Source organism: Symphalangus syndactylus, chromosome 20 (assembly GCF_028878055.3).
Source record: "Symphalangus syndactylus isolate Jambi chromosome 20, NHGRI_mSymSyn1-v2.1_pri, whole genome shotgun sequence".
Lineage (NCBI taxonomy): Eukaryota > Metazoa > Chordata > Mammalia > Primates > Hylobatidae > Symphalangus > Symphalangus syndactylus.
In genome coordinates this window covers 39,719,671-39,746,243 of record NC_072442.2, presented here as the reverse complement: position 1 = coordinate 39,746,243, position 26,573 = coordinate 39,719,671, and the positions used below count along the sequence as shown (strand labels likewise).

The following is a 26,573-nucleotide window of genomic DNA, read 5'->3' as shown; positions in this document are numbered from 1 at the left end:
CGAGGGAGGGGCGCGGGGAGATGCTGAGCCTACGGGGGAGGCGGCGGCGGCAGTGGAGAGAGCGGGAGGAGCGAGGGAAGGCAGGAAGGAGGCAGCCGAAGGCCGAGCTGGGTGGCTGGACCGGGTGCTGGCTGCGCCGCGCTGCTCTCGGCTCCCACGGCCTCTCCCATGCGCTGAGGGCGTCCGGCTGGGCCGGGCCGGCGGCGGGAGGGGAGGCTCCTCTCCATGGTCCAGAAGACCAGCATGTCCCGGGGCCCTTACCCACCCTCCCAGGAGATCCCCATGGAGGTCTTCGACCCCAGCCCGCAGGTGAGGCTTGGTGGCCCGGCCCAACGGGAGGGGGCCGCTCCCGCGGACCGTGTTGAGGTCGGCTCGAGAGGCGCGGGAGAGGAAGGGTTATATGCCGGGCGCGGAGGAGAGAGGGATGCCTGCGCGCCCCCCATCCTTGCAGGTTGTGATTGATGGGCGCTGGGCCTGGGGCTGGGTGGCGATTCTGCGGAGCGGGGAGGGGGCGGGTGGGCTGCCTGTCACCCTCGCCTCGTTATCTCCCCCGCGTCAAGGTTCCTGCCGCTTGGGCACCAGCTTCAGTGGGCTGAGCGTGGGGGTGCTGGTGGAGAGGGGATCTGGGCCTTGAGAAGGGGAGGTTGAAGGAGGCTAGAAAGCGAGGCAGGCAAGGGGGGCGACGCAGAGCACGCTCGGGGGCGCCAGGCGGGTGTGGGTGGGGCGGGGGTGGCAAGAGGAGGTGGCCGAGGCGATGGTCAGAGGTGCCAAATGCCAACAGGCCTTCAAAGCCGCAGACACTGGTTCTCGAGGGTGGGGAAAGGGCCAACCCCGGGTAAGGTCCCCTCCCAGCCACCTGGGCTCCATCTCTATGTCGGACCTGCTCCCCTCCCCCCACACCCACGTTGACTTACCCCACCCCCACCCCCGCCCCGAAAACGCCTCCGAAGTTTGGAAAGTTGGATGGATGCCAACTCACGGGAGGGTGGAAAAGCTGTTTTACCTGGGGGAGGGGTCTACTTCTCCATCCCCACCCGCACACTTTTCCTACGCCCCTGGTTACCCCCAGGAAGTGGCATTCTTGGGCGTGGTGGGTTCCCATGGGGTGACCAGCAGGCTGTGGGATGGTCGCGCCAGGGGATTTCTTTGGGACTGTCCTTCTCCAAGGATAGCATTAACTCTTCTGTTACTGTGGCCACCAGCTGTAACCACCATGATAATATGACTGATGGGTATGTAGAGGGGTCAAGTCAGACCTAAAAATACCTTCCTCCACCCCAGGCCCCTTTGAGCCTGGGAGGCAGCTGACTGGGGCCTTCCTTTCAGCTGTCCCCTGTCCCTCTGAGTGCCACTCCCTTTACCCAGCCTGGCAGTGGGGGGGAGGGTGGTGTCTGGGATTCACTGGAGGATCCTCCTAGGTTTGTAGGGAGCACAAAACTAGAGTTAGGGTATATGTCTGGTTTGAGAGAAGGGCGGGGACGGGAGGATCTTGGAAGGGTCCCCAGGGGCCGTCCTCCCCCATTTTCCATCCTCTTTCTTGTACCCTGATCCCAGCAGCCAAAGCCCCCAGTCTGATCACAGCCCCTCCAGGTTCTTTGGCCAAAGAAAGTCTAGGATAGAGACCGAGGGCAGGGACTTGGAAGTCTGAGCCCTCACTCACTCTCCCCATTCTGGACTGGGCTGAGGCCAAGTGTGTGTGGGTATGAGCTGTGGAGGGCCAGAAGCAGCTCTTCTTACAGGAGGACAGGAAATACCTGACGCCCTTAACCTGAACGTGTGCCTTCCATTCATGGTCAGGCAGTATTTCCTCTACCCGAGCCAGGAGCTCAGTCTGTGAGACTGAGCCAGCTTACCCCCTAGGGATCTGTGGGGCTGTGTCCTAGGCTCACGTGGGGCAGGGCCGAGGGACATTTAGATTGATGGGTACCATGGGCATGGGGCGTGGGCAGTGGTAGCTGGGGGCCACAGGGTAGAAGCTGGATCCCTCTTGCCCCCTTGGGGAGGATTGTAGCTACTGTGATTGTGAGAGAGGGAGCTGAGAAAAAGTCCTGTCTGGGCAAGGGATGAGAGTGGGGATCAAAATCTGCCCCCATGGTGCCAGGGATCGGGCTAGATGTTTACTCTCCAAATACAGTTCCTTGCCCCTACTCCCTCCCCAGAAATCTGGCTCTGAGTCTCCAAGAGAGCTGTCATCCCCTCCCTACTCTGTGAATAGTGAAGGGAAGAGTTGGGCACAGGGGAGAAGCCAGGCTGGGCCCTGGGTTGGCAGTTCCTCCTCTCTGGGGGCCACCAACACAAACAGCCCTGCTCTGCTCCTGCGGAGGGGGAGTCGGGGGGACTTCCCGATCTCCCCACCCAACACCCAGCACTGCCGGCTGCCTCTCCCTTCCTCGGAGGCCTCTGCAGCCTGCCCAGCATCTTAATTAGCTCTGCTGCCTAATGAGCCTCCAGCTTCTCCACGCCTCCCCCCTTCCCAGCCTCTCTGGCTTGGTTTGGGGGTTTCCATGTGGGCCTCCTAGGGCTCTCTTGCACTGGTCCCCACTCCTGGCTGTGCTCTGGGCCCTCTCCATGAGGATGGGAGACCCTCCCTCCCGTTGGGTCGTACCACCTCAGGAGGAAGGTGCAGGGGGGTGGGGGTGGGGCTGGGAGTGCTGTTCCCAAGCTTGGCTATAGCTCTGGGGCTGGCAAGATGAGGGTTGGGAAAGGGCCCTTCTGATTCTACTCTTGTTCCTTTCCTGGCCTCTTCAGGGCAAATACAGCAAGAGGAAAGGGCGATTCAAACGGTCAGATGGGAGCACATCCTCAGATACCACATCCAACAGCTTTGTCCGCCAGGTAATGGGGAGGCTGGGCGGAGAGGAGGGAGGTGGTTGGTTGGTGGAGACGAGCATTGGTGAGCCACGTCTGCGGTATTCTCCAGGCACCCTTCCCTGTGCCATTTGTCACCTGCCTGGAGCCACCCCATCACCCTGACACCCCATGACCTCTCCTGGATGTGCTGTCAGCGGCACCCACTCACTCAGCCCCCGCCCCTGCCCGGCCCCTCCCCCAGCACCAGGCACCCTCCCCTGCTGCCTGCTGGCCTGCGTCATCTCATTCAGGGACAGCCTGGCCTGCCTCCCTCTAGCTTGCTTCGGGCTGTCACCCACTCCCCCTGCCGGCTGTCTGCTTCCATGTCCTCCCCCAGAATCTGTGACAGGCTGGGGTGGAGGCAGGTCCTAGGAAAAGCAGAGCAAGGATGTTTGGGTCCCTGTAGTCCTGGTGAGGTCCTGGTCAGGGAAACATGCTCCTCATCTCGAGACATGACTGTCTAAGAAGCACAGAGAAAGGGTGATGGTGACAGGGGTGGGGGTGGTTGAGGCATGAGGCTGTTGATTTTATAATAGAGAAGACGGTAGCCCAGCACCCCTGCCTGAAAGGGTATAACTGAGAATAGCTTTCTGAGGTCTTCTGTGCTCAGTCAGTAAGTGGCTGCTCTCATCTCTCTGTCAACCCTGGGCCATCTTAGGCTCAGGGTGAGGAACCGAGAGAGGTATGTGGTTGCTATGACGACTTAGCATCTCACCAAAGCCTGGTACCCAAAAAAGGCGAGAGGGGCTTGGGATTAGACAAGGAAAAGGCTTGCATTGAAGAGGAAATGGGCAGGGCATTCAAGGGCAGAAGATAGCACAGAGGAGGGGTCCTCTGGAGATGAGCCCCTCCCTTCCACCTTGGGCCAGGAGCGAGGGTGATGCCCGGCAAATCCACCACTAATTAGAGTGAGGCCCTTCTTTCCGATTCTTCTGTCTCTACAGCACTTGGCACATGTGAGCCTCAGTCTGACTTGGGAGGTTCAGGAAGGGGAGGCTTCATTCTAGCCTTTTCTAAGTATAGGAACAGACAGGAAGTCCTTTCTTCAATCACTCCCTCATCCCTCCTGTTGCAGGACATGGCCAGGGCTAGGAAGAATGACGCTGTGCTTTTATTGCCCCTCTTGGCAGAAAAGGACCTTGGCTCCTTCAGTGTTTGCCAGCCCAGGGAGTCAGACCCCAGCCTCCAATTCTTCTTCCTTTTAGCTCCCCAGCTCTGATCCCCGGTAGGTGGTGGGGAGCGGTGGGGGGCAGTCCTTGCCACATCTCTGAGCTAAATATACCCTAGCAGTTTGCACATGTAGCAACTCTGCTTGTAACCTGAGCCCCCCAAGGGAACGGGCAGTTTGGGCCACCCCCTAGGCCAGCAGGGCCAGGCACCGAGGGCGCCGGGATGGAGGCGCCCAGCCGGACCCTGGTGGTGGTGAGCTGGGGATGGAGTGGGGTGGCGGCGGGTAGAGCAGCCTCTCAGGAAAGCTGGCGGAGGTCAGCCTTTACTCCAGCCTGTCTCCATGCCTCCTCACTGTTTCCTGTCTTCTGCCATTTCTGATGTGTGCATGTGTATGCGCGTGCATGTGTCTGCATATGTGTGTGTATGTGTGCGCATGCCTACATGTGTGTCTGTGTGCACCTGTGTGTCTGCATATGTGTGTGTGTCTGCCCGCACATGTGCATCTGCCTGTGTGTCTGTGTGTGTGCATGTAACTGTGTGTGTGTGTGTGCGTGCGCGTGCCTGCGTGTGTGTTGGGGTCGGTGAGTGTGTGCGTGCGTATGCCTGCATGTGTGTTGGGGTTGGTGAGTGTGTGTGTGTGCACGCGCATGCCCGCGTGTGTGTTGGGGTCGGTGAGTACCTCTCTGCTAGTCTGTCTCCCTGTCTGTTTCCCTGGCTCTTTGACTCTGTGTGCTCCCATCAGGGCGGAGAGTGGGAGCTACACTGGTTTTCTCTCCTCTCCTTCGTGCCTCTTTCCCCACTTCTGTTAGTGACCCCCGCCCCATCCCAACCCTTCCTCCGTGGGTCTCCCATTTTCATTATTTGGCTGGGAAAGAGATGGGCAGCTGCACCAGCTAATGACCTGAGGCCCCTGGGGAGAGGTGGGACTTTGTCTTCTGTCTTTCCCAGGTCCCCTCCATGCCAAACTCATGGACCTTCCTGGCCAAGTGACCCTTTTCTGCCCTCAGGAAAGAACCCCTACAGCTCTGCAGTCCTCCTCTTTTGCCACATAACCTCATATGCCTTGTCTAACACCACCCCCGCATAGTCACACAAATCCACACCTCCTGCCTCCTGCCCTCACTTGTCCCCCAACCTCAGAGTCACAGATGTCTGGGAGCTCCCCCCCAGTACACTCACATGTGGCTGTACGCACACAGTCATATGCAGCCAACTATAGAGCACACCCTCCTTCACACACTTGTACTTGCACATCCACGCAAACACATGAATGAGCACGTGCATTCCCACTACCAGGTCTGTACGGGCAACATGTGTCTTACACATATATGTGCATACCTAAAGGAGTCCCTTGTGCTCTGGGTTGGTCATTGTGGTCAAAGCCAGCTGTCTGGCACCCAGCAGCCCTCATTTCAGGGAAAGCCCTGTCCCATATCCTGCTCTTAACTTGCCTCTTCGGTCTGTACCAGCCTGGAACTCTTGAGTTCTCTTGTGTCCTAGGAGAGCCTGAGGACTGGGGCTGTAAGTAGTGAAGTTTGATTCTGGCAGTACCAGCTAGAGGAGCAGGGGAGGTAGGAGTCTATCTCCCTCTACCCTGGAACAGAAGCTGGCAAAATCTGTGGTGGCCCCATCCTGCAGAGCAGGCCGTCCGCGGCTGATAGTGCAGAGAGCTCAGGCCGAAGCTGGTGGCTACAGTCCCTGGAATGGATGCCACTGGACCTCAGCTGAGTCTATCTCAGCGGGTGCTGGGGGCAGGGGAGGGAAGGAGCAGTGGGAGTAGAGACTCGTCCCTGGCATTCCTCCCTTGCCTTGTGCCCCTATCAGGTTCCCACCCCTCCCGGGGCCCCAAGCAGCTGTCCTTGGGCCTGCCTTCATCTCCTGCTTGCTGCTGTCACCCTCACTAGGGCCACACTTTCCCCAGGGGTCTGAGAAATCTCAGCTCCTGGTCCCTTCCACCTAATACTACCTTCTCTTAGCCCTTGTGGTGTCATGCTGGGCTGGCTGGGGCTTGAGGCATCCATGATGTGTGGCACCTCCATGCCTTCCCAGGCCCAGGAGCTGGGAGGGGCAGCAATGGCCCTGATCTGGCTCTCTCTATTTTCAGGGCTCAGCGGAGTCCTACACCAGCCGTCCATCAGACTCTGATGTATCTCTGGAGGAGGACCGGGAAGCCTTAAGGAAGGAAGCAGAGCGCCAGGCATTAGCGCAGCTCGAGAAGGCCAAGGTGAGAAAGATGTGGGGATGGGCTGTGCTGGCATGATTTCCCCCAGCCCTGGGCCGTAGAGAGAGCCCAGACAGACCCAGGGCCAAGTCTTGACCCAGCCACTTCCTAGTACCCCTGAACCTTGCACCTCTGTCCTTCACCTGCACAATGTGGGCTATAATACCTGCCTGCTTATACAGTATAATAAGTATAATAAGTGCCTGTTATTATACTGTTTCCACACATAATAAGGGCTTGATAAGTGCTAAAAATTTCTTTTCTTTTTTTTTTTTTTTTTTTTTTTTGAGATGCAGTCTTGCTCTGTCACCCAGGCTGGAATGCAGTGGCGTGATCTCAGCTCACTGCAACCTCCGCCTCCCGAGTTCAAGTGATTCTCCTGCCTTAGCCTCCCGAATAGCTGGGATTACAGGTGCGCACCACCACGCCTGGCTAATTTTTGTATTTTTAGTAGAAACGGGGTTTCACCACGTTGGCCAGGCTAGTCTCAAACTCCTGACCTCAAGTGATCTGCCCACTTCGGCCTCCCAAGGTGCTGGGATTACAGGCGTGAGCCACTGCACCCGGCCAGTGCTAAAATCTCTACATCTTCCTGGAATCAAACTTCCTGGGCTGGAATCCTGGTCCTGACTCTTTTTTTTTTCTTGAGACAGAGTTTCGCTCTTGTTGCCCAGGCTAGAGTACAATGGCGCGATCTTGGCACACTGCAACCTCCACTTTTCCAGGTTCAAGCGATTCTCCTGCCTCAGCCTCCTGAGTAGCTGGGATTACAGGCATGTGCCACCATGCCCGGCTAATTTTGTATTTTTAGTAGAGATGGAGTGTCTCCATGTTGGTCAGGCTGGTCTTGAACCCCCGACCTCAGGTGATTCACCCGCCTCAGCCTCCCAAAGTGCTGGGATTACAGGCTCTGGTCCTGACTCTTTTTTTTTTTTTTTTTTTTTTTTTTTGAGACGGAGTCTTGCTCTGTCACCCAGGCTGGAGTGCAGTGGCGCGATCTCGGCTCACTGCAAGCTCCGCCTCCCGGGTTCACGCCATTCTCCTGCCTCAGCCTCCCGAGTAGCTGGGACTACAGGCGCCGGCTGCCACGCCTGGCTAATTTTTTGTATTTTTAGTAGAGATGGGGTTTCACCATGTTAGCCAGGATGGTCTTGATCCCCTGACCTTGTGATCCGCCCCCTTCAGCCTCCCAAAGTGTTGGGATTACAGGCGTGAGCCACTGTGCCTGGCCTGGTCCTGACTCTTAATAGCTGTGTGATCTTAGGAAAGTCACATTAAAAGGAAGATAATAATACCACTTAACTTCAGAGGATTTTTTATTTTTGTGATGACTATAAATGAGAGAATATGTGTGAAGTATGTAACATGGTACCTGGAACACTAAATGGTCATTACTGTCATTATTTTTTTTTTTTTAATTTAATTTCAGGCCAGGTGCGGTAGCTCACGCCTGTAATCCCAGCACTTTGGGAGGCCGGGTTGGACAGATCACTTGAGGTCAGGAGTTTGAGACCAGCTTGGGCAATGTGGTGAAACCCCGTCTCTACTAAAAATAGAAAACTTAGCTGGGTGTGGTGGCGTATGCCTGTAATCCCAGTTACTCGGGAGGCTGAGGCACCAGAATCGCTTGAACTAAGGAGGCAGAGGCTGGAGTGAGCCGAGATCATACCACTGCACTCCGGCCTGGGTGACAGAGCGAGCGAGACTCTGTCTCAAAAAACATAATAATAAATAAATTTAAATATTTGTTATTTTTTATGAGACAGGGTCTTTCTCTGTCACTCAGGCTGAGTGTAGCAGCGTGATCATGGCTCACTGGAGCCTTGACCTCCCAGGCTCAAGTGATCCTCCCATCTCAGCCTCCCGAGTACCTGGAACTATAGAGGCATACCACCACACCTGGCTGATTTTTTATTTTTTGTAGAGATGGGATCTTGCTATGTTGCCTAGGCTGGTCTTGAACTCCTGGGTGCAATTGATCCTCCTGCCTCGGCCTCCCAAAGTGCTAGGATTACAGGCATGAGCCACTGTGCCCAGCCCCTTTTATTTATTTATTTATTTTTGAGATGGAGTCTCGCACTGCCGCCCAGGCTGGGGTACAGTGGTGCGATCTCGGCTCACTGCAGCCTCTGCCTCCCAGGTTCAAGTGATTCTCCTTGCCTCAGCCTCCCAAGTAGCTGGGATTATAGGCACCCGCCACCATGCCCGGCTAATACGTTTTTGTATTTTTAGTAGAGATAGGGTTTCACCATGTTGGCCAGGCTGGTCTCAGAACTCCTGACCTCATGATCTGCCCGCCTCGGCCTCCCAAAGTGCTAGGATTACAGGCGTAAGCCACTGTGCCTAGCTGCCCCTTTTATTTTTTAAAAACAGACAGGGTGGGCTGGGTACGGTGGCTCACTCCTGTAATCCCAGCACTTTGGGAGGCTGAGGCGGGTGGATCACCTGAGGTCATGCATTTGAGACCAGCCTGACCAACATGGTGAAATCCCATCTCTACTAAAAATACAAAACTAACCAGGTGTGATGGTGCATGCCTGTAATCCCAGCTACTTGGGAGGCTGAGGCAGGAGAATCGCTTGAACCAAGGAGGCAGAGGTTGTGGTGAGCCGAGATTGCGCCATTGTACTCCACCCTGGGCAACAAGAGTGAAATTCCGTCTCAAAACAAAACAAAACAGACAGGATCTCCCTATATTGCTCAGGCTGGTCTCAGACTCCTTCCCTCAAGCCAGTATTGGGATTACAGGTGTGAGCCACTGTGCCTGGCTGCTATTATTATTATTATTTTATTTTATTTTGAGACCGAGTCTCGCTCCGTCGCCCAGGCTGGAGTGCAATGGCGTGATCTTGGCTCACTGCAACCTCTGCCTCCTAGATTCAAGTGATTCTCCTGCCTCAGCCTCCTGAGTAGCTGGGATTACAGGTGTGTGCCACCATGCCCAGCTAATTTTTGTATTTTTAGTAGAGATGGGGTTTCATCATGTTGGTCAGCCTGGTCTCGAACTCCTGACTTCATGATCCACCTGCCTTAGCCTTTCAAAGTGCTGGGATTATAGGCATGAGCCACTGCGCCTGGCCTATAACTATTATTTAATTTATTTATTTTGTTTTGTTTTTGAGACGGAGTTTAGCTTTTGTTGCCTGGGCTGGAGTGCAATGGCCCCATCTCAGCTCACTGCAGCCTCCACCTCCCAGGTTCAAGCGTTTCTCCTGCCTCAGCCTCCCAAGTAGCCAAGATTACAGTCATGTGCCACCACGCCATGCTAATTTTGTATTTTTAGTAGAGACAGAGTTTCACCATGTTAGTCATGGCTGGTCTCAAACTTTTGACCTCAAGTGATCCACCTGCCTTGCCCTCCCAAAGTGCTGGGATTACAGGAGTGAGCCACCATGCCCGGCCTGCTATTATTATTATATTTTCTGGGTATCATTGTGGGCTTCCCCACCCCAACCCTTTTCATTCTTGAGTGCCCCACCTCCACCCTGAGAGGGCTGAATTCCACATTTTGCTTTCTTGTTTTTTATTGTAAAAGTTAATATACATGGAGAAAACCACACAAGTCAATTCAGTATACATTTTTTTTTTTTTTGACGGAGTCTCACTCTGTCATCCATGCTGGAGTATAGTGGCATGATCTTGGCTCACTGCAACTCTGCTGCCCCGGTTGAAGTAATTCTCCTGCCTCAGCCTCCCAAGTAGCTGGGATTACAGGCATCTGCCACTGCGCCCAGCTAATTTTTGTATTTTTAGTAACGACGGGGTTTCACCGTCTTGGCCAGGCTGGTCTTGAACTCCTGACCTCATGAATCCATCTGCCTCTGCCTCCCAAAATGCTGGGATTACACGCGTGAGCCACTGCGCCCAGCGTTTTTTTTTTTAGACAGAGTCTTGCTCTGTCGTCCAGGCTGGAGTGCAGTGGTGCCATCTCGGCTCACTGCAACTTCTGCCTCCTGAGTTCAAATGATTCTCATGCCTCAGCCCCGTGAGTAGCTGGGATTACAGGTGTGTGCCACCATGCCCAGCTAATTTGTTTGTATTTTTAGTAGAGACAGGGTTTCACCATGTTGGCCAGGCTGGTCTCAAACTCCTGGTCTCAAGTGATCCACCTGCCTTGGCCTCCCAAAGTGTCAGTATATATTTTGTTGTTGTTGCTGTTGTTTTGAAATGGAGTCTTGCCCTGTCGCCCAGGTTGGAGTGCAGTGACACAATCTCGGCTCACTGCAACCTCCACCTTCCAGGTTCAAGCAACTCTCCTGCCTCAGCCTCCCGAGTAGCTGGGATTATAGGCACCCACCACCACGCCTGGTTAATTTTGTATTTTTAGTAGAGACGGGGTTTCACCATGTCGTTCAGGCTGGTCTCGGACTCCTGACCTCAGATGATCCACCTACCTTGGCCTCCCAACGTGCTGGGAATACAGGTGTGAGCCACCACACCCTGCCCATGTCCATACACATTTCAAGGAATAATTACAAAGCAAACATCCAAGTAACCACCACGACTGTCAGGAAGTTGTACATCACATTGTGGTTTACCCTCTAGTTGCCATCCTCCCCTGTGTGCCTCCTCTAGACCAAGCCAGTGGCATTTGCCGTGCGGACAAATGTCGGCTACAATCCGTCTCCAGGGGATGAGGTGCCTGTGCAGGGAGTGGCCATCACCTTCGAGCCCAAAGACTTCCTGCACATCAAGGAGGTGGGTATCTGGAGGGAGGGCAGGGAAGTGGGTGCCAGGAGACAGGCAGCCAGAGTGCTAGTGGACAAAAGGCTTCTGAGCCAAGCAGAGCCAGGCTGAACCTGCTGTGTGACCTTAGACAAATCTCTCCACCTCTCTGAGCCTCTTAATTTTCTACTGGAAAAATGAGGTGGTAATGCTTAGGCCAGAAGGTTGTTGGGAGGGTTTGTCAGGGGGCCTGAACTGGCATGGCGATGTGCCAGGGACATGTAGGTATCCGCATTTACTCCAGCGGCCTTTGTAGAGTAGGGTGGGCACATGGGGAGAAGAAGGACTCTCAGAATTGCACTGGGCTGGTGGCAGGGTGGTCCATGGCCAGAAAGCATGCTGGTCCTGGAGTTGTCCTGAGAATTGGCAGCTCCACTCAGAGGCTGGAGCCAGGGCTGGGGATTTTCGAGGGTGCCACCCCTGGGCAGGGAGGTGAGTCTGGGCGTTTCCCCTGGAGAGTGACTGCTAGCTTGCCCCTGCAGTTTCCCTCTTGCTCTTTCCACCCACCTGCCATATTCTTTGCAGAAATACAATAATGACTGGTGGATTGGGCGGCTGGTGAAGGAGGGCTGTGAGGTTGGCTTCATTCCCAGCCCCGTCAAACTGGACAGCCTTCGCCTGCTGCAGGAACAGAAGCTGCGTCAGAACCGCCTCAGCTCCAGGTGTCTGGGTGGGGCAGGGGAAGGGGATGTTGCCAACCCCAGGAGAGGCCATACAGCCTGGACTAGGCCTCAATGGTTGCCCCTGGCCCTGAGGGCACAGAGCTGCCTGTGGCATCACCAGTGGGGCTGGAGCACCTCCAGGGGTGCCGCATGTGAGAGGATGAGATCCCCCCACGCCCACCTCTTTGCTCACAAGCTCGGTTTGCCTCTGCCCACACAGCAAATCAGGCGATAACTCCAGTTCCAGTCTGGGAGATGTGGTGACTGGCACCCGCCGCCCCACACCCCCTGCCAGCGGTAAGAGCCATCGCCATGCAGGGGGTTGGGGAGAAGCTCCTGGGTGGGGTGGTCTCCCCACTCCCTGACTCCTCCTTGCCCTGCAGTAGGAAACACCCCAATCCTGAGTCCCCCAAGCACATGCAGTGGTTCCCCCTCCATGAAGGGTAGGATACCCCTCAAGCTGGGCCTGTCATGTCTCTCCTCTCCCTTTTCTTTGGTAGCTCCATCTCTCTGCCTGATTCCCCTGCCCCGCCCCCATTCATTTCTCCCAGCCCTGTTCCATTCACCTCTTCTTCTTTCTTTTTTCCCCATCCCCATCCCTGCGTTCTGTACTTGTGTCTCCACGTTCATCTCACTCCTTCTCCCCACCTCGCCTCCCTCCTCCCTCTCTCCTGACTCTCCGGTCCAGGTAATGAAATGACTAACTTAGCCTTTGAACTAGACCCCCTAGAGTTAGAGGAGGAAGAGGCCGAGCTTGGTGAGCAGAGTGGTTCTGCCAAGACTAGTGTTAGCAGTGTCACCACCCCGCCACCCCATGGCAAACGCATCCCTTTCTTTAAGAAGGTAATTCTCGCTGTGTTTTTGCAAGAGGTGGGGGAGTCAGGGCCAGCACTTTGGTGGAGGGAAGGGGGCTGTAATGGATTCGGATGTGGTACCAACCTGTTCTGTGGGCATCAGGGCTTCCTGCTGAGGGAAGGGTAGCATGGGCACATCCCCCTCCACACACAACTCCACCCTGGCCCGATCTCCAGGAAGGAGATCTTGCCCTTGGAAGGTTGCCCCCACACCTGGGGCAGCAGGGTTTGGTGGTCATGAACCCTGACCTCTCCCCTCACTCCCAGGGGCCTGCTCTGGTGTTGGTGTCTACCCTGGCATGTGAAGCAGGGCATGGGATGGCATTCCTTCTTTGACCTTTTTTGACTCTCTGGGTGGGCACATAGTGGGTGGGGGGGCTGCTGGCTGCAAAGCAAGACAGTTAAGGGAACCCCTAAAATGGGCAGGTTGGCATGCACTGGGGGCAAGAGATGGGCACCAAGGTAGGGGCTGTCACCCTCTCCAGCTCTTTCCCAAGACCCAGAAGAGGGTAGGATATGTCTGAATATTCCCACATCCACTGGACTGACTGTCAGTCCTGCTCCCAGCCCTGATCCAGGGCCACCTCTGGCTCCCCCTTGGCGTGGGGTCCCGTTCCCCGTCTCTGGCTCTGTCTGTCACTAACATGCATGCCCTGTTATCTCTCCTCGTCTGCCCGGCACCCCCTCCCTCTCTTGTCCTGGCTCCTGCCTTGCCCTCTGTCCCTGCCTGGGTCCCCTTCCCTCCCTCCTCCCCCTTCCCTCTCTTGGCAATCTCTGGACCCAGCCAAACAGAAGCAGAAGTCGGTGAGTATCACAGCTTTCTGTGTCCTCCTCCCCACTCCCTGGGATGAGCTAGGGGGACCTTCTAACACCCATTCCCACATCTGTCCCCCATTTTCCTCACCCTTCCTGGTTCTCCCTGGCCATCCCTCCCCACCTCCACCCTGATCCCCACATCTGGGCTCTGGGACCAGGGTGGGGGAAGGCTGCATGGGGGAGCCTGGAGTCTGGGGGAGAGGATCTAATGTCATCTCCACTCTGGGGTTTCCCCTCCCTGCTTCCCCCCCAGACAGAGCATGTGCCCCCCTATGACGTGGTGCCTTCCATGAGGCCCATCATCCTGGTGGGACCGTCGCTCAAGGGCTACGAGGTAGGACTTCCTAGAGGGGAGTGGATGCAGAGGGGCCTTAGAAAGATCTTCAGACCCCAGAGAGATCCCCTAGAAGGGCCCAGATCCCAAGGCATCCTCCCAGGAGTGCTACAGACCTTCAGAGACAACCCCCAGGGGGCCCAATCCACGGAAAGACCCACACAGAGGAGCCCCATCCCCCAAAGAAACCCTCAGAAGAGCCCTCCCAGAGATGCCACTTACAGGGACCTTGGAACCAGAGACCCCAGTGGAGGCCCCTCAGACCCAGACCCCCGCCCACCGTAAAGGCCTGTCCAGAAGAAAGTGGAACGTGAGGGTACAAATACCCAGCCACTCAGAGTCTGAGCGGCTTTAAATGCCTGCCTTCTCCTCCCTCCCTCCCCACAAACCCCCACCCCCAGGTTACAGACATGATGCAGAAAGCTTTATTTGACTTCTTGAAGCATCGGTTTGATGGCAGGTAAGATCCTGGGACCTGCTCCTCGCACCTGCCATTGCTGTCTGCTGCTGGGGATGGGCAGGATGCCTCAAATCACAATCCTGGGACTCGGACTGAGGAACAGAAGGCGGGCCTGGAACTGGGGAGTGGGCAGGACATTCCAGCCCACCCTGACCCCTGACTCCCCTCTTGCCCCATTCTCCAGGATCTCTATCACTCGTGTGACGGCAGATATTTCCCTGGCTAAGCGCTCAGTTCTCAACAACCCCAGCAAACACATCATCATTGAGCGCTCCAACACACGCTCCAGCCTGGGTGAGCCCACTCCTGCTGTCTTCACTCCCTCTTTCTGGGCCGGACGTGGGAGGGGTGGGAGGTGTGGGAGGTAGTGGGCAGGGCCATCTCCAGAAGCGTTCCCTCCACCCACTGCTTCCTGGGAGGCCACCTGACATTCCCCCATCCACATGACTCCATGCCCCCAGCTGAGGTGCAGAGTGAAATCGAGCGAATCTTTGAGCTGGCCCGGACCCTTCAGTTGGTCGCTCTGGATGCTGACACCATCAATCACCCAGCCCAGCTGTCCAAGACCTCGCTGGCCCCCATCATTGTTTACATCAAGATCACCTCTCCCAAGGTGGGTGCAGGAGCCTGACCCTGGCCAGGACAGCGTGGTTTAAAAGGGCTGCTTGGATTTAAATCCCAGCTCCACTGCTTACTAATTGTGTGACTTAATCTGCCTGAGTCTTAGTTTCCTTCTCTGTAAAGCTCCATCGTATTGTCAAGTGTTTCAACCTCATATGAATGTATAGCACTTAGCAAATGGTCTGATACAACACGTTAGCTATTATTTACTATTATTAGGGCCATGCAGACCAGTCCCCTGTCTCCACTCTGACTGACCTCCCACCATTGGACTGAAAGAATTCTGTGCTTTTTGTTCCAGTGCCACCCAGCTACTTGGCAGTTGGGAGGTTTTTCCTTTCTTCTTCTTCTTTTTTTTTTTAAGTCAGGATCTCGCTCAGTCATCCAGGCTGGAATGCAGTGATGCAATCATAGTTCACTGCAGCCTCTACCTCCAGGGCTAAAGCAATCCACCCACCTTGGTCTCCCAAGTAGCTGGGACTACAGGTGTCCACCACCATGCCTGGCTAATATTTTTTATTTTTTAGAGATGGGATTAGCTGTGTTGCCCAGGCTGCTTTCCTCTCTTGATATCAGCCCTTTTGGCTGCAGTGTCCTCATTTGGACTTTGATAGAGGGGAAAGGAAGGCCGCCTTACTTTTTCCTTGTATTGCAGCACCATTAACTTTCCCTTCTAGATGCCAGTGGGGATCTGAGAAACATGGAGGAAGAGTTGAGGTGAAGGATTTGAAGTTAGAAGACAGCATGGGCTTGAAATTCTAGCTCTGATTGGTTTACGTATTGATTTATTCTTATTGTTGGTTGTTTTTTATTGAACTTGGAATCTTGGAGGAATTATTTAGCCTCTGATTCTCTATTTCTTCACCTATAAAGTGGGGTTATAATCCCTCTCTTGTGTTATTGTTCAGAGGATTGCAGTAAGGAGCCCAGTATACTGTCTGATTTATTTATTTATTTTTATATATTTTTTAAGACGGAGTCTTGCTCTGTCACCAGGCTGGAGTGCAGTGGCGAGATCTTAGCTCACTGCAACCTCCACCTCCCAGGTTCAAGCGATTCTCCTGCCTCGGCCTCCTGAGTGGCTGGGACTACAGGAGCACACCACCACGCCCGGCTAATTTTTTTGTATTTTTTAGTAGAGATGGGGTTTCACCATGTTGGCCAGGATGGTCTCAATCTCCTGACCTCATGATCCGCCCACCTCAGCCTCCCAAAGTGCTGGGATTACAGGCATGAGCTACTGCGCCCGGCCTACTGTCTGATTGATGAGGGCAGCCAATAGTGGTAACCATTATCATCCCATCAGCTGAGCTCCCTGGACCAGTTACTTAACCTTTTTTTTTTTTTGAGACAGAGTCTTGCTCTGTCACCCAGGCTGGAGTGCAGTGGTGCGATCTCACTCTCTACAGCCTCTGCCTCCCAGATTCAAGTGATTCTTGTGCCGCAGTCTCCCGAGTAGCTGGGGTTAGGATTACGGGCACACATCACCACACGTGGCTATTTTTTTTTTTTCTTTTTGAGTAGGAGTCTCACTCTGTCACCCAGGCTGGAGTGCAGTAGTGTGATCTTGCTCACTGCAACCTCTGCCTCCTGGGTTCAAGTGATTGCTCTGCCTCATCCTCCTGAGTAGCTGGGACTACAGGCACACGCCACCATACCTGGCTAATTTTTGTATTTTCAGTAGAGATGGGGTTTCACCATGTTGGTCACGTTGGTCTTGAACTCCTGACCTCGTGATCCGCTGGCTTTGGCCTCCCAAAGTGCTAGGATTACAGGTGTGAGCCACTGCGCCTAGCCACAGCTGGCTAATTTTTGTATTTTTAGTAGAGACAGGTTTTCACCATGTTGGCCAGGCTGGTCTCAAACACCTGACCTCAAGTGATTTCTCCTCCCTCAGCCTCCCTAAGTGCTGGGATTACAGGCCTGAGCCACCGCGCTCAGCCTGCTTAACCTTTCTGAGTCCTCTGTTTCTAATGAGATAAAGGGGATGATGGGATTTAAGTACTCCCTGAGGGGAGTCGAAAGGACCAAATGAGATAATGGATGCAAAAACACTGAACTAGAAAGTAACCAATGCTTCCATTTCCCCCACTGAGGTTAAGAGGAGGGACTCTGGAATCAGGCAGCCTGGACCTTCAACTCCAGGGCTGTCACTTACTGGCTCTGTGTTCCTTTGGCAAGTGGCCAAACATCTCTGCCTTGGTTTCATCTGCAGCATAGGCATACTGGGTTTGTGAAGATTAAATAAATGGGTTAACCATGAAAAATGCTTGGTATTGGGCCAGGCACGGTGGCTTACACCTGTAATCTCAGCACCTTGGGAGGCCAAGGCCGGCGGATTGCCTGAGCTAGAGTTCAAGACCAGCCTGGGCAACATGGTGAAACCCTGCCTCTACTAAAATTCAAAAAATTAGCTGGGCATGGTGGTGGGCACTTGTAATTCTAGCTACTCAGGAGGCTGAGGCACAAGAATTGCTTGAACCCAGGAGGCAGAGGTTGCAGTGAGCCGAGATCGCATCACTGCACTCCAGCCTGGGTGACAGAGCAAGACTCTGTCTCAAAAATAAATAAATAAATAAATAAATAAAAGTAAACGCTTGGTATCCCAGAACTATACCTGTTCTATTTTGTAAAAAGATTTTCATTTTCAAGTAATTTCAGATTTACAGAAGTGTGGCAAGAATAGTATCAAAAAAATCTTATTTTTTGAATATTCTTCACCAGGATTCACTAATTTTTTAACAGTTTTATTGAGGTAGAATTCCCATACCATTAAGTTCAGCCATTTAAAGTCTATAAGCCAGGCTTGGTGGCTCATACCTGTAATCCCAGCACTTTGGGAGGCTGAGGCAGGTGGTTCGCTTCAGCTCAGGAGTTGGAGACCAGCCTGGGCAACATGGCAAGACCGTCTCTATTAAAAAATAAAAAATAAGTGTACAGTCTAATTTTTTTCAGATTCACAAATTTTGAAACATTTACTTTTATCTTTCTCTCTCTCTTTTTTTTTTGCGGGGGGGACGAAGTCTTGCTCTGTCACCCACGCTGGAGTGCAGTGGTACGATATTGGCTCACTGCAATCTCTGCTTCCCAGGTTCAAGTGATTCTCCTGCCTCAGCCTCCCAAGTAGCTGGGATTACAGGCGCCCACCGCCACACCTGGCTAATTTTTGTATTTTTAGTAGGGACAGAGTTTCACCACGTTAGCCAGGCTGGTCTCCAACTCCTGACCTCAAATAATCCACCCGTCTCAGCCTCCCAAAGTGCTGGGATTACAGGTGTGAGCCACTGTGCCCAGCCAGCCTAGTTTTCTTTAATCTGGAAGGCTTCCTCAGCCTTTCTTGAATTTTCCAGAGACTGACATTTAGGCAGAGTACAAGACAGCTATTTTGTAGACTGTCTGTCCCTCAGTGTGCGTTTGTGTGATTGTTCCTCATGATTAGTTTCCAGTTTTGCATTATTATAATTATGGTTCTTATTGTTGAGATGAGAATGATAATAGTAGCTATCTAACAGGATTGTTGTCAGGGCTAAATTGATCATGTGAGAAGCACAGAACAATGCTGGTATGTAGCAAGTGCCCCATAAAGGAAGACTGTTGTTGTTGCTGTTGTTAATATAGAGGGCGTGGCTGGGCTCAGTGACTCATGCCTATAATCCCAGCACTTTGAGAGGCTGAGGCAAGTGGGTCACTTGAGGCCAGGAGTTTCAGACCAGCCTGGGCAACATAATAAGTCCCTGTTTCTACAAAAACATTAAAAAAAAATTAGCAGGGTATGATGGCACATGCCTGTAGCCCTAGTTACTCAGGAGGCTAGGCTGGGGGCTCGCTTGAGTCCAGGGTAGAGTGAACTATGTTCACACCACTGTACTTCAGCCTGGGCGACAGAGCGAGAACCAGTCTCTAAAATTAAAAAAAAAAAAAAAATGAAGGGTGGGTGGGCCTACAAACAAGGTTAGAGAAGTTGAGAAGGAGAATCACTGCCCTTCATATAGCCCCTAAGGAAGGCTGGCATGACACCAGGAGAGAGCCTGAGCATTGCAACAGGGCTGCTGAGGTCATTTCTGCAGAGGTGCCCAGGGCTGAGAGTTATGGAGCATTCAAGGGTCCTGACACTGGCTCTCCACGCTGATCCAACCAGGACCCGCCTCTCTGACTGGGTGCATTGCCTGAGTCCCTCTAGCTCCTCTTCCTTTTCTCCCTCCCCAAACCAGGTACTTCAGAGGCTCATCAAGTCCCGAGGAAAGTCTCAGTCCAAACACCTCAACGTCCAAATAGCAGCCTCGGAAAAGCTGGCACAGTGCCCCCCTGTGAGTGCCTAGATCCCGGGGAAGGGAATGGAGGGAGGACATTTGGGTTGTCCTGGTTTCCTCTGGCCTACATGAGAGACAGAGTGACCAGGAACACCTGGGTCAGGCCCGTGGGTGCAGACTGGTCTTCCGGAAAGAGCGCAGGTCTGTCAGTCAAAGACTGGGTTCAAGCCCCAGAAGCACCCTTCTCCCTGGAGACTCAAGCCCTGTCTCCCAGCCTTGGTTGCCTTATCTCTAGAATGAGGGAGTTGGACTGAGTGCCAAAACTTCTTGCAGTTCTGCCAATCTGTAGATCTGAGAGCTCTGCTTCCCTTCTTCCACATCCAGAGGCCTCTTTTTAACCTTGTCCTTCAATCCCTTGACTCTACCCACTGCACCCAGGCCACACCCTCAACCCCCTTGGCCATGCCCCACTCATCCCAGCCCTGCCCCCTAACCCCGCCTTCACAGGAAATGTTTGACATCATCTTGGATGAGAACCAATTGGAGGACGCCTGCGAGCACCTGGCAGAGTACTTGGAAGCCTATTGGAAGGCCACACACCCGCCCAGCAGCACGCCACCCAATCCGCTGCTGAACCGCACCATGGCTACCGCAGCCCTGGCTGCCAGCCCTGCCCCCGTCTCCAACCTCCAGGTACAGGTGCTCACTTCGCTCAGGAGAAACCTCACCTTCTGGGGCGGGCTGGAGTCCTCGCAGCGGGGCAGTGTGGTGCCCCAGGAGCAGGAACATACCATGTAGTGGGCACCCTGCCCGTCTTCCCTCCCGCTCTGGGGTCGGAACTGGAGTGCAGGGAACATGGAGGAGGAAGGGAAGAGCTTTATTTTGTAAAAAAAATATGTTGAGCGGCAGCTTCTGGTGTCTGTGGTTTTTGATGGGTCTGGGGCTTCTGGTGCCGTCTTCCTGAGCCTGGTGCCATAGGACCGCATCTGCTGCCTGCTGGATATGAGGCCTGATGGGAGCACTTTTAAGACAAAGGACTAGGAAGGACATGCGAGGAAGACTGATAAACTCATTCGCTGGACTCCACACCCTTTTTAGACCCAACAGAGCAGGGGCCTTCAGAGCCAGGGAAACCTACGTTAAACCTGGACTCTCCCTCCCTGCAGCCCTGACTCCACAAGGCCCCTCAAGAGGGACCAAGAATGTGGCATCTTCTATGACTTGATGCTGAACCTTCCACCATTCTCCCAGTTAAAGTCCAGGAAAGGACCTCCCATGGGAGACCCATCCTGCCTTGCCGTCCTCCCATGGGAGCCACAGCCCACCTCTTGATTGCACACCATTAAGTATAAGGTCCTAAGAGCCAGGAGAAACCCATGAAATCATTCTAGACCGTAGCTTTCAAATTTGTTTTCAGTAACAGAGCCCATTTGTTCAATGAATCTTATGTGGAAACTGAGGATGTAGATAATGCATCCTTGCTCTGCCCTGAGGGAGCCAGGGGAATGGCCTCCCCTCCACCTCCATGGGGTCCCCTGAAGCACTTCTGTGCCCTCCCCACCCAACCCCACCCCAGATCTCTAGGTAACAGTTTGGAAACTGCTGCTTAGGTCTAACCCCCGTCACATTACAACCAATAAACGAGGTCACAGAGAGGGGAACTGTTTGCTTAGGGTCACACAGCTTGACATGGCAGGGGAGGGACTGGAACCCCTCTTGTGCCCCACCTCCACGTGACATTTGGCGATGAGGACACTGGGCCACCTCTTCATCTTCAGTAGGAGGGGAGACCCAGCAGCCTTCCCCAGCTTGCTGCTTTGAGTGCTTGTTGGGGGCAAGGGAGGAATCCCATCAGCCTTGGAGATGGTGTCATCTGACTAGGGAATGGTGGGAGAAGCATGGAGTTCTGGAAGCCTGAGATTGGGGTTTGGTGTGGGTCGAAGCAGCCAGGGTCAGCAGGTTTGAGCTGAAATCCCGTTAATATATTTGGAAAACCAAAGGCAATGACTAACCCAGTCAACCACTAATGAGTGGCAATACTGAGCTGTTAATGATGATTAACCCCAAGATAGCATTAATGACCTGCACTGAGGAAGCGGTGACTCACTGTTCACGGCTGTTGGCCATAGTTGCCCTGAGAGTTCATATGTCCTCACATCTGTTGAAGATCGGGTGCCCCCTGTCCAGAGAGAGGAGCAAATGCCCTGAGGTCTGTCCTCTGGCTGGGCTCCAGAGCCATTTGTCCCCGGGGCCCCTCCCCTAGAGCCAGCACCCTCTTCATCCAGGCCAGACCTCTTAATGCTGTCACTAACTTGCCTTGCTTTGTTGTGTTTTTCTCACCCCTGCCTGATCTGCATGGTGTGTGCTGTACATCTGCTAACCAGGGACCCTACCTTGCTTCCGGGGACCAGCCACTGGAACGGGCCACCGGGGAGCACGCCAGCGTGCACGAGTACCCAGGGGAGCTGGGCCAGCCCCCAGGCCTTTACCCCAGCAGCCACCCACCAGGCCGGGCAGGCACGCTACGGGCACTGTCCCGCCAAGACACTTTTGATGCCGACACCCCCGGCAGCCAAAACTCTGCCTACACGGAGCTGGGAGACTCATGCGTGGACATGGAGACTGACCCCTCAGAGGGGCCAGGGCTTGGAGACCCTGCAGGGGGCGGCACCCCCCCAGCCCGACAGGGATCCTGGGAGGACGAGGAAGAAGACTATGACGAAGAGCTGACCGACAACCGGAACCGGGGCCGGAATAAGGCCCGCTACTGCGCTGAGGGTGGGGGTCCAGTTTTGGGGCGCAACAAGAATGAGCTGGAGGGCTGGGGACGAGGCGTCTACATCCGCTGAGAGGCACGGGCCACACGGCGGGAGGAAGGGCTCTGAGCCCAGGAGAGGGGAGGGAGCGAGGGGCTCATACGCGACATGTATTCGCCTCCAGGGGGCGCTGTCTCCCTCCTTGCAGATGCCTTTGCTCAAAGCTTGGGGTTTCTTCGGTGTTATCATCCCAGCTCCCGGGAGGCCCTTAAGCCCCAGTTGTCAGTTTTTACCTGCCTGTTGTGGATGGATGGGGGATACCCACCTTTCTGAAGTGTCCCCTTTCTCTCATCTTAAGGGGCTCTCCTCCCTCACCCTCCTAGAGAAAAGGTGCACTTCCTTAACTCTTTCTACTCGGGGCCGTAAGTGACGGTCCTAAGTGGGATGGCTCTCCTTCTCCCAAGCTGCAGTACTGGGGAAGGGCTGGGCGCTTTTCCTGGAAAGGGAGGCCACAGATTCTTTCCCATGGGGCTGTCTTCCCCAGACCCCAGATCCAAGGTCCCTCACCCTGCCTGCTCCTTCCTCCCAGCTTCCTGGCAGCATCGTCTGGTCGGTGAAAGCCATAGCATGGACACCTCATGGGGAGCTTGTCTTGGGGAAGGTTCTGGGTGGAAGCTGGCAGGCATACAGCACCCTCTACCCTCCGTGGCCATGGCAACATCCAGGGCCCAGAACGCTGAGAAGTGAGCAGCCGAGACGCTGCTCCCCACCCCCCACCTCCATGCCTCAGCCTTTGCCTACCCCAGGAATGAGCTTGGCCTCCAACATCCCTTGCCTGCTGCCATTAGAAGAGGGGGCCCCTCTGCATCTGAGCCCCCCATCCCTGTGCCACCTGGGTGTGGAGCCCATGGAACACTCTGGTCCGCCTCCTTTTAAACCAAAAAACTGCTCCTTCACCCTCACCCTGAGGCCCCAGGGGAGAGGACCCGTGGGATGGTGCCCAGGGGTTGCCTTGGGACCTCGGATCTCCTCTGGGGGGCTTGGCTGCTGCTGTTGCTGCTCTGTATTTGCCTCTCGTGATTCTGTTTGTTACCCATGTTCACTTCCCCCAGGAGAGGCCTTGGTACCCCCTCTCCCCTAGGGCATCCCTCTGCCTTGGCATCCCTGTAGCCCAGCAGCCCTGCCCCTCCCCAGCATCCCAGCTGGGCCAGAGAGAGCCGACTGTGCCAACAAGGACGGGGCCCTGCCCGGCTGCCCGCCTCAGGGATGGGCACCTCATGCCTGTCTCGCCACCTCCTGTGCCAATGTCCCACCCTCCACCTGGGGGTGGGGCGCAGCTTCCACTTACTGATTAGAAGACACCACTGCCCGCCCTTCCCCCCTCCCTGTCTGGTGTCCTGTGCCCCCGTCTGTCTGTCTATATCTGTCTGTACTCCCCTAGGAGAAGTATTTTGCCATATATAAAACCACTGTCCTGTCCTTTGTGGCTGCCTCCCAAGCCTGCTTCTTTGTCCTCGCCGCATAGTCGTCAGCCTAGGCACCTGGGAGCTGCTGATATGCAAGGGGAGTTGAAGGGGTAGGTGCCTGAAGAAGCTGTGCCCTGAGTCGTTGACTCAAAAGAAAAGATGATCCTTTGATTTTAGCCCTCTGCTGTATTATGCCCAAGCCAGGAGCTGCTTGGGCGGTCCCAGCTCCACACTGGCCCTGAGCCCCTTCACTTACCTGTCTATCCACAAGTAGAGCCAAAGGCAATGGGAACCTCAGTGTTGCTCAGTGGGTGAGGTCCAGACCCACTGGTGCAATGTCTTAAATACACATGATTGTTTTTCTGCTCTTGTGGCCTCACTGTGCCCCAATATCTCAGGAGAGGGAGGGGCTGAGCTTCTGGCTCCACTAATGCCCCCCTCGTTCCTGGTAACCAGCTTTGGGGACAGGGAGGCAGACTACTTGTGGGGGCAGGTCAGAGAAAATCAGGGATTCTGCCAGTCCCAGACTGAAAGTCAGCAGGTGAGTGTATCCCTTCCTCCCATCCCCAGCTGGCAGGATGTGGACTTCTGACAGTTACTGCAGCCACCTGTGTCCTGCCTCGCACAGTACCCTCAAACTACTTTCCCTCCCTCCTGGTTTTTTTTCTTTTTCTTTTGGTTTTTTTGAGATGGAGTTTCGCTCTTGTTGCCCAGGCTGGAGTGCAGTGGCGCGATCTCGGTTCACTGCAACCTCTGCCTCCCAGGTTCAAGCGCTTCTCCTGCCTCAGCCTCCCGAGTAGCTGGGATTACAGGCACGTGCCAGCATGCCCAGCAAATTTTTGTATTTTTAGTTGAGACAGGGTTTCACCATGTTGGCCAGGCTCCTGACCTCAAGTGATCCACCCGCCTTGGCCTCCCAAAGTGCTGGGATTACAGGCATGAGCCACTGCACCCAACCTGGTTCTTGGTTTTTGTGCTGGTGGCCGTGGAGGACTAAAATACCCGAGTTCACTACTTGAGTGCTGAGGCCCAACATGAGTGAGTGAGTGTGTGTGTGCAGGGCAAAAGACATCCCCCAAGACCCTAAAGATGAGGAGTTAGTGGATCAAAGGAAAGGGGAACTGAGGAGGCCCAGAGGTGAAGTGGCTGACCCCACTTCCCTGGGGAGCCAATGGCAAAGTTGAGATCCTAGTCTCTGCCTCCCAGCATAGTGCATTTCCCACTGCCTTCCTACAGAATCATTCATTCCTGTGTTTCTTCCTTGAACAAACGTTTATTGAGCACCTCCTATGTACCAGGCACAAGTCTACGTAGGGGCCATAGATGATTTCAGCACAGCATAATGTGCTCTCTGCTTTGGGAGCACTGGGTACTGTGGGAGCATTGGGTACTGTGGGAACCTGAAAGAGGGGTTAGTTCCATAACCTGGGGAGGTCAGCTGAGGCTTCCTGGCGGAGGTGAGGCTTGAGTAGAATCTAGAAGCATGGTTAGCAGACAAATGGAAGTGTTCAAGGCAGAGAAAGCAGGGGACATGCATGACATATTCTTGGCACCTCACCACCAAACTGTGCTTTCAAGGTGGTGGCCAGAGAGGAATTGGCAGGAGCAGGTCACAGTGGGCCTTGGGTCATGTTAAGGAGTTTGGGCTTTGTCCTGAAGCTCGTGTGCAGAAATGGAAGGATTGTAAGCAACTAGCAAGATTGCTTTGTTTGCAGTTTGGTGCATAGATTGGAAGGCCTAGCTTGGAAACAGCTGTGATAATCCAGGTGAGAAAGGAAAGTTACGCCACAGCAGTGGGACTGGAAGGGAGGCAAAGAGGCCAGAGACATCTAGCAGTTAGATGGCCGGGCTTGGTGGCTCACGCCTGTAATCCCAGCACTTTGGGAGGCTGAGGTGGCAGGAATGCTTGAGCCCAGGAGTTTGAGACTAGTTTATGCAACATAGTGAGACCCACCTTTTCACAAAAAATTTAAAAAATTAGCTGGGTGTGTAGTCCCAGCTACTCGGGAGGCTGTGATAGGGAGGCTGAGGTGGGGAGGATCTCTTGAGCCCAGGAAGTCAAGGCTGCAGTGAACAATGATCACACCACTGCACTCCAGCCTGGTTGACAGAGCGAGACCGTGTCTCAATAAATAAATTAAATTAATAAATAAATGTTAGCATCTTGAGCTCTTGGAGAGCAAGTGGAGGCGGCTGATAAGAGAAAGGGAGGTGAGGCCGGGCGCGTTGGCTCACGCCTGTAATCTCAGCACTTTGGGAGGCCAAGGTGGGTGGATCACGAGGTCAGGAGTTCGAGACCAGCCTGGCTAACATGGTGAAACCCCGTCTCTACTAAAAATACAAAAATTAGCCAGGCGTGGTGGCGGTGCCTATAATCCCAGCTACTAAGGAGGTGAGGCAGGAAAATTGCTTGAACCTGGGAGGCAGAGGTTGTGGTGAGCCGAGGTCACATCACTTCACTCCAGCCTGGGTAACAGAGGGAGACTCCGTATAAAAAAAAGAAAAAAAAAAAGAGAGAAAGAGAGGTGGCCAGGTGAGGTGGCTCATGTCTGTAATCCGAGCACTTTGGGAGGCCGAGGTGGGCGGATCACCTGAGGTCAGGAGTTCAAGACCAGTCTGGCTAACATGGCAAAACCCTGTGTCTACTAAAAATACAAAAATTATCCAGGTGCAGTGGCACATGCCGCCAGCTACTCTGGAGGCCGAGCAGGAGAATTGCTTGAATCCAGGAGGTGGAGGCTGTGATGAGCTGAGATCACACCACTGCACTCCAGCCTGGGTGACAGAGCAAGACTCTGTCTCAAAAAAAAAAAAAAAAAAAGAGAAAGGGAGTGACTGCTGATGGTGGTCTTCTCAGCAAAAGCAGGTAAAAAAAAAAAAAAGAAGTTAGGGGCAGGAGTGATCAGTCTATCTTTGGTCAAAGTGGGTTTGAGGTGCCTGTGGGACATTCAAGAAGAGAAGCAGAGGCTGGGCGCGCTGGTTCATGCCTGTAATCCCAGCACTTTGGGAGGACCAGGTGGGCAGATCAATTGAGGTCAGGAATTCAAGACCAGACTGGGCAACATGGTGAAACCTCATCTCTACTGAAAATACAAAAATTACCTGGGTGTGGTGGTGGGCACCTGTAATCCCAGCTACTCAAGAGGCTGAGGCAGGAGAATTTCTTGAACTCGGGAGGCGGAAGTTGCAGTGAACTGAGAATGTGCCACTGCACTCCAGCCTGGGTGACAGAGTGACACTCTATCTCAAAAAAAAAAAAAAAAAAAAGAGAGAGAGAGAGAAGAGGAAAAGATAGCTGGGTACATGGTCTGGAGCTCCACAGAGAGGTCTGCAGTGGAGTCTGATGTTTTGAATCAAGGTCAGGTATTATTAACTCCAGTTTACAAAG

General features: G+C 54.1%; 1 protein-coding gene and 1 long non-coding RNA gene across 4 annotated transcripts in view; one reads left to right on the top strand and one right to left on the bottom strand.

Moving 5' to 3' along the window:
- On the top strand, nucleotides 1–23,203 carry CACNB1 (calcium voltage-gated channel auxiliary subunit beta 1). Of its 3 annotated transcripts, none has more exons than XM_055258052.2 (14): nucleotides 4–309; nucleotides 2,749–2,835; nucleotides 6,125–6,244; nucleotides 10,817–10,939; nucleotides 11,492–11,628; nucleotides 11,849–11,925; nucleotides 12,317–12,471; nucleotides 13,552–13,632; nucleotides 14,034–14,092; nucleotides 14,277–14,386; nucleotides 14,554–14,705; nucleotides 18,925–19,020; nucleotides 19,471–19,656; nucleotides 21,348–23,203. In XM_055258052.2, exons 1-14 carry the CDS (start codon nucleotides 226–228, stop codon nucleotides 21,810–21,812), a joined length of 1,932 nt encoding a protein of 643 aa, XP_055114027.2. In that variant the 5' UTR covers nucleotides 4–225; the 3' UTR covers nucleotides 21,813–23,203. The 3 variants fall into 3 exon arrangements, with proteins under 3 accessions (XP_055114030.1, XP_055114027.2, XP_055114028.2); XM_055258053.2 differs by lacking the exon at nucleotides 12,317–12,471 and adding an exon at nucleotides 13,267–13,286 and having other exon boundaries at nucleotides 6–309; XM_055258055.2 differs by lacking the exon at nucleotides 21,348–23,203 and having other exon boundaries at nucleotides 1–309; nucleotides 19,471–19,871.
- Nucleotides 19,824–26,573, bottom strand: part of LOC134735237 (uncharacterized) — a 12,111-nt gene continuing 5,361 nt past the window's right edge. Inside the window, exon 2 of the long non-coding RNA XR_010118171.1 lies at nucleotides 19,824–21,142. This is a non-coding gene — a long non-coding RNA (uncharacterized lncRNA). The remainder of the gene's footprint in view (nucleotides 21,143–26,573) is intronic.

What these genes read in the sequence shown, in the direction of transcription:
- CACNB1 (XM_055258052.2), top strand. Translation starts at nt 226, where the DNA reads ATGGTCCAGAAGACCAGCATGTCCCGGGGCCCTTACCCACCCTCCCAG. An exon ending in CCCCACACCCCCTGCCAGCG is followed by an intron (nt 11,926 to 12,316) that starts GTAAGAGCCATC and finishes TCTCCGGTCCAG; the next exon opens with GTAATGAAATGACTAACTTA. An exon ending in GCATCCCTTTCTTTAAGAAG is followed by an intron (nt 12,472 to 13,551) that starts GTAATTCTCGCT and finishes CTTCCCCCCCAG; the next exon opens with ACAGAGCATGTGCCCCCCTA.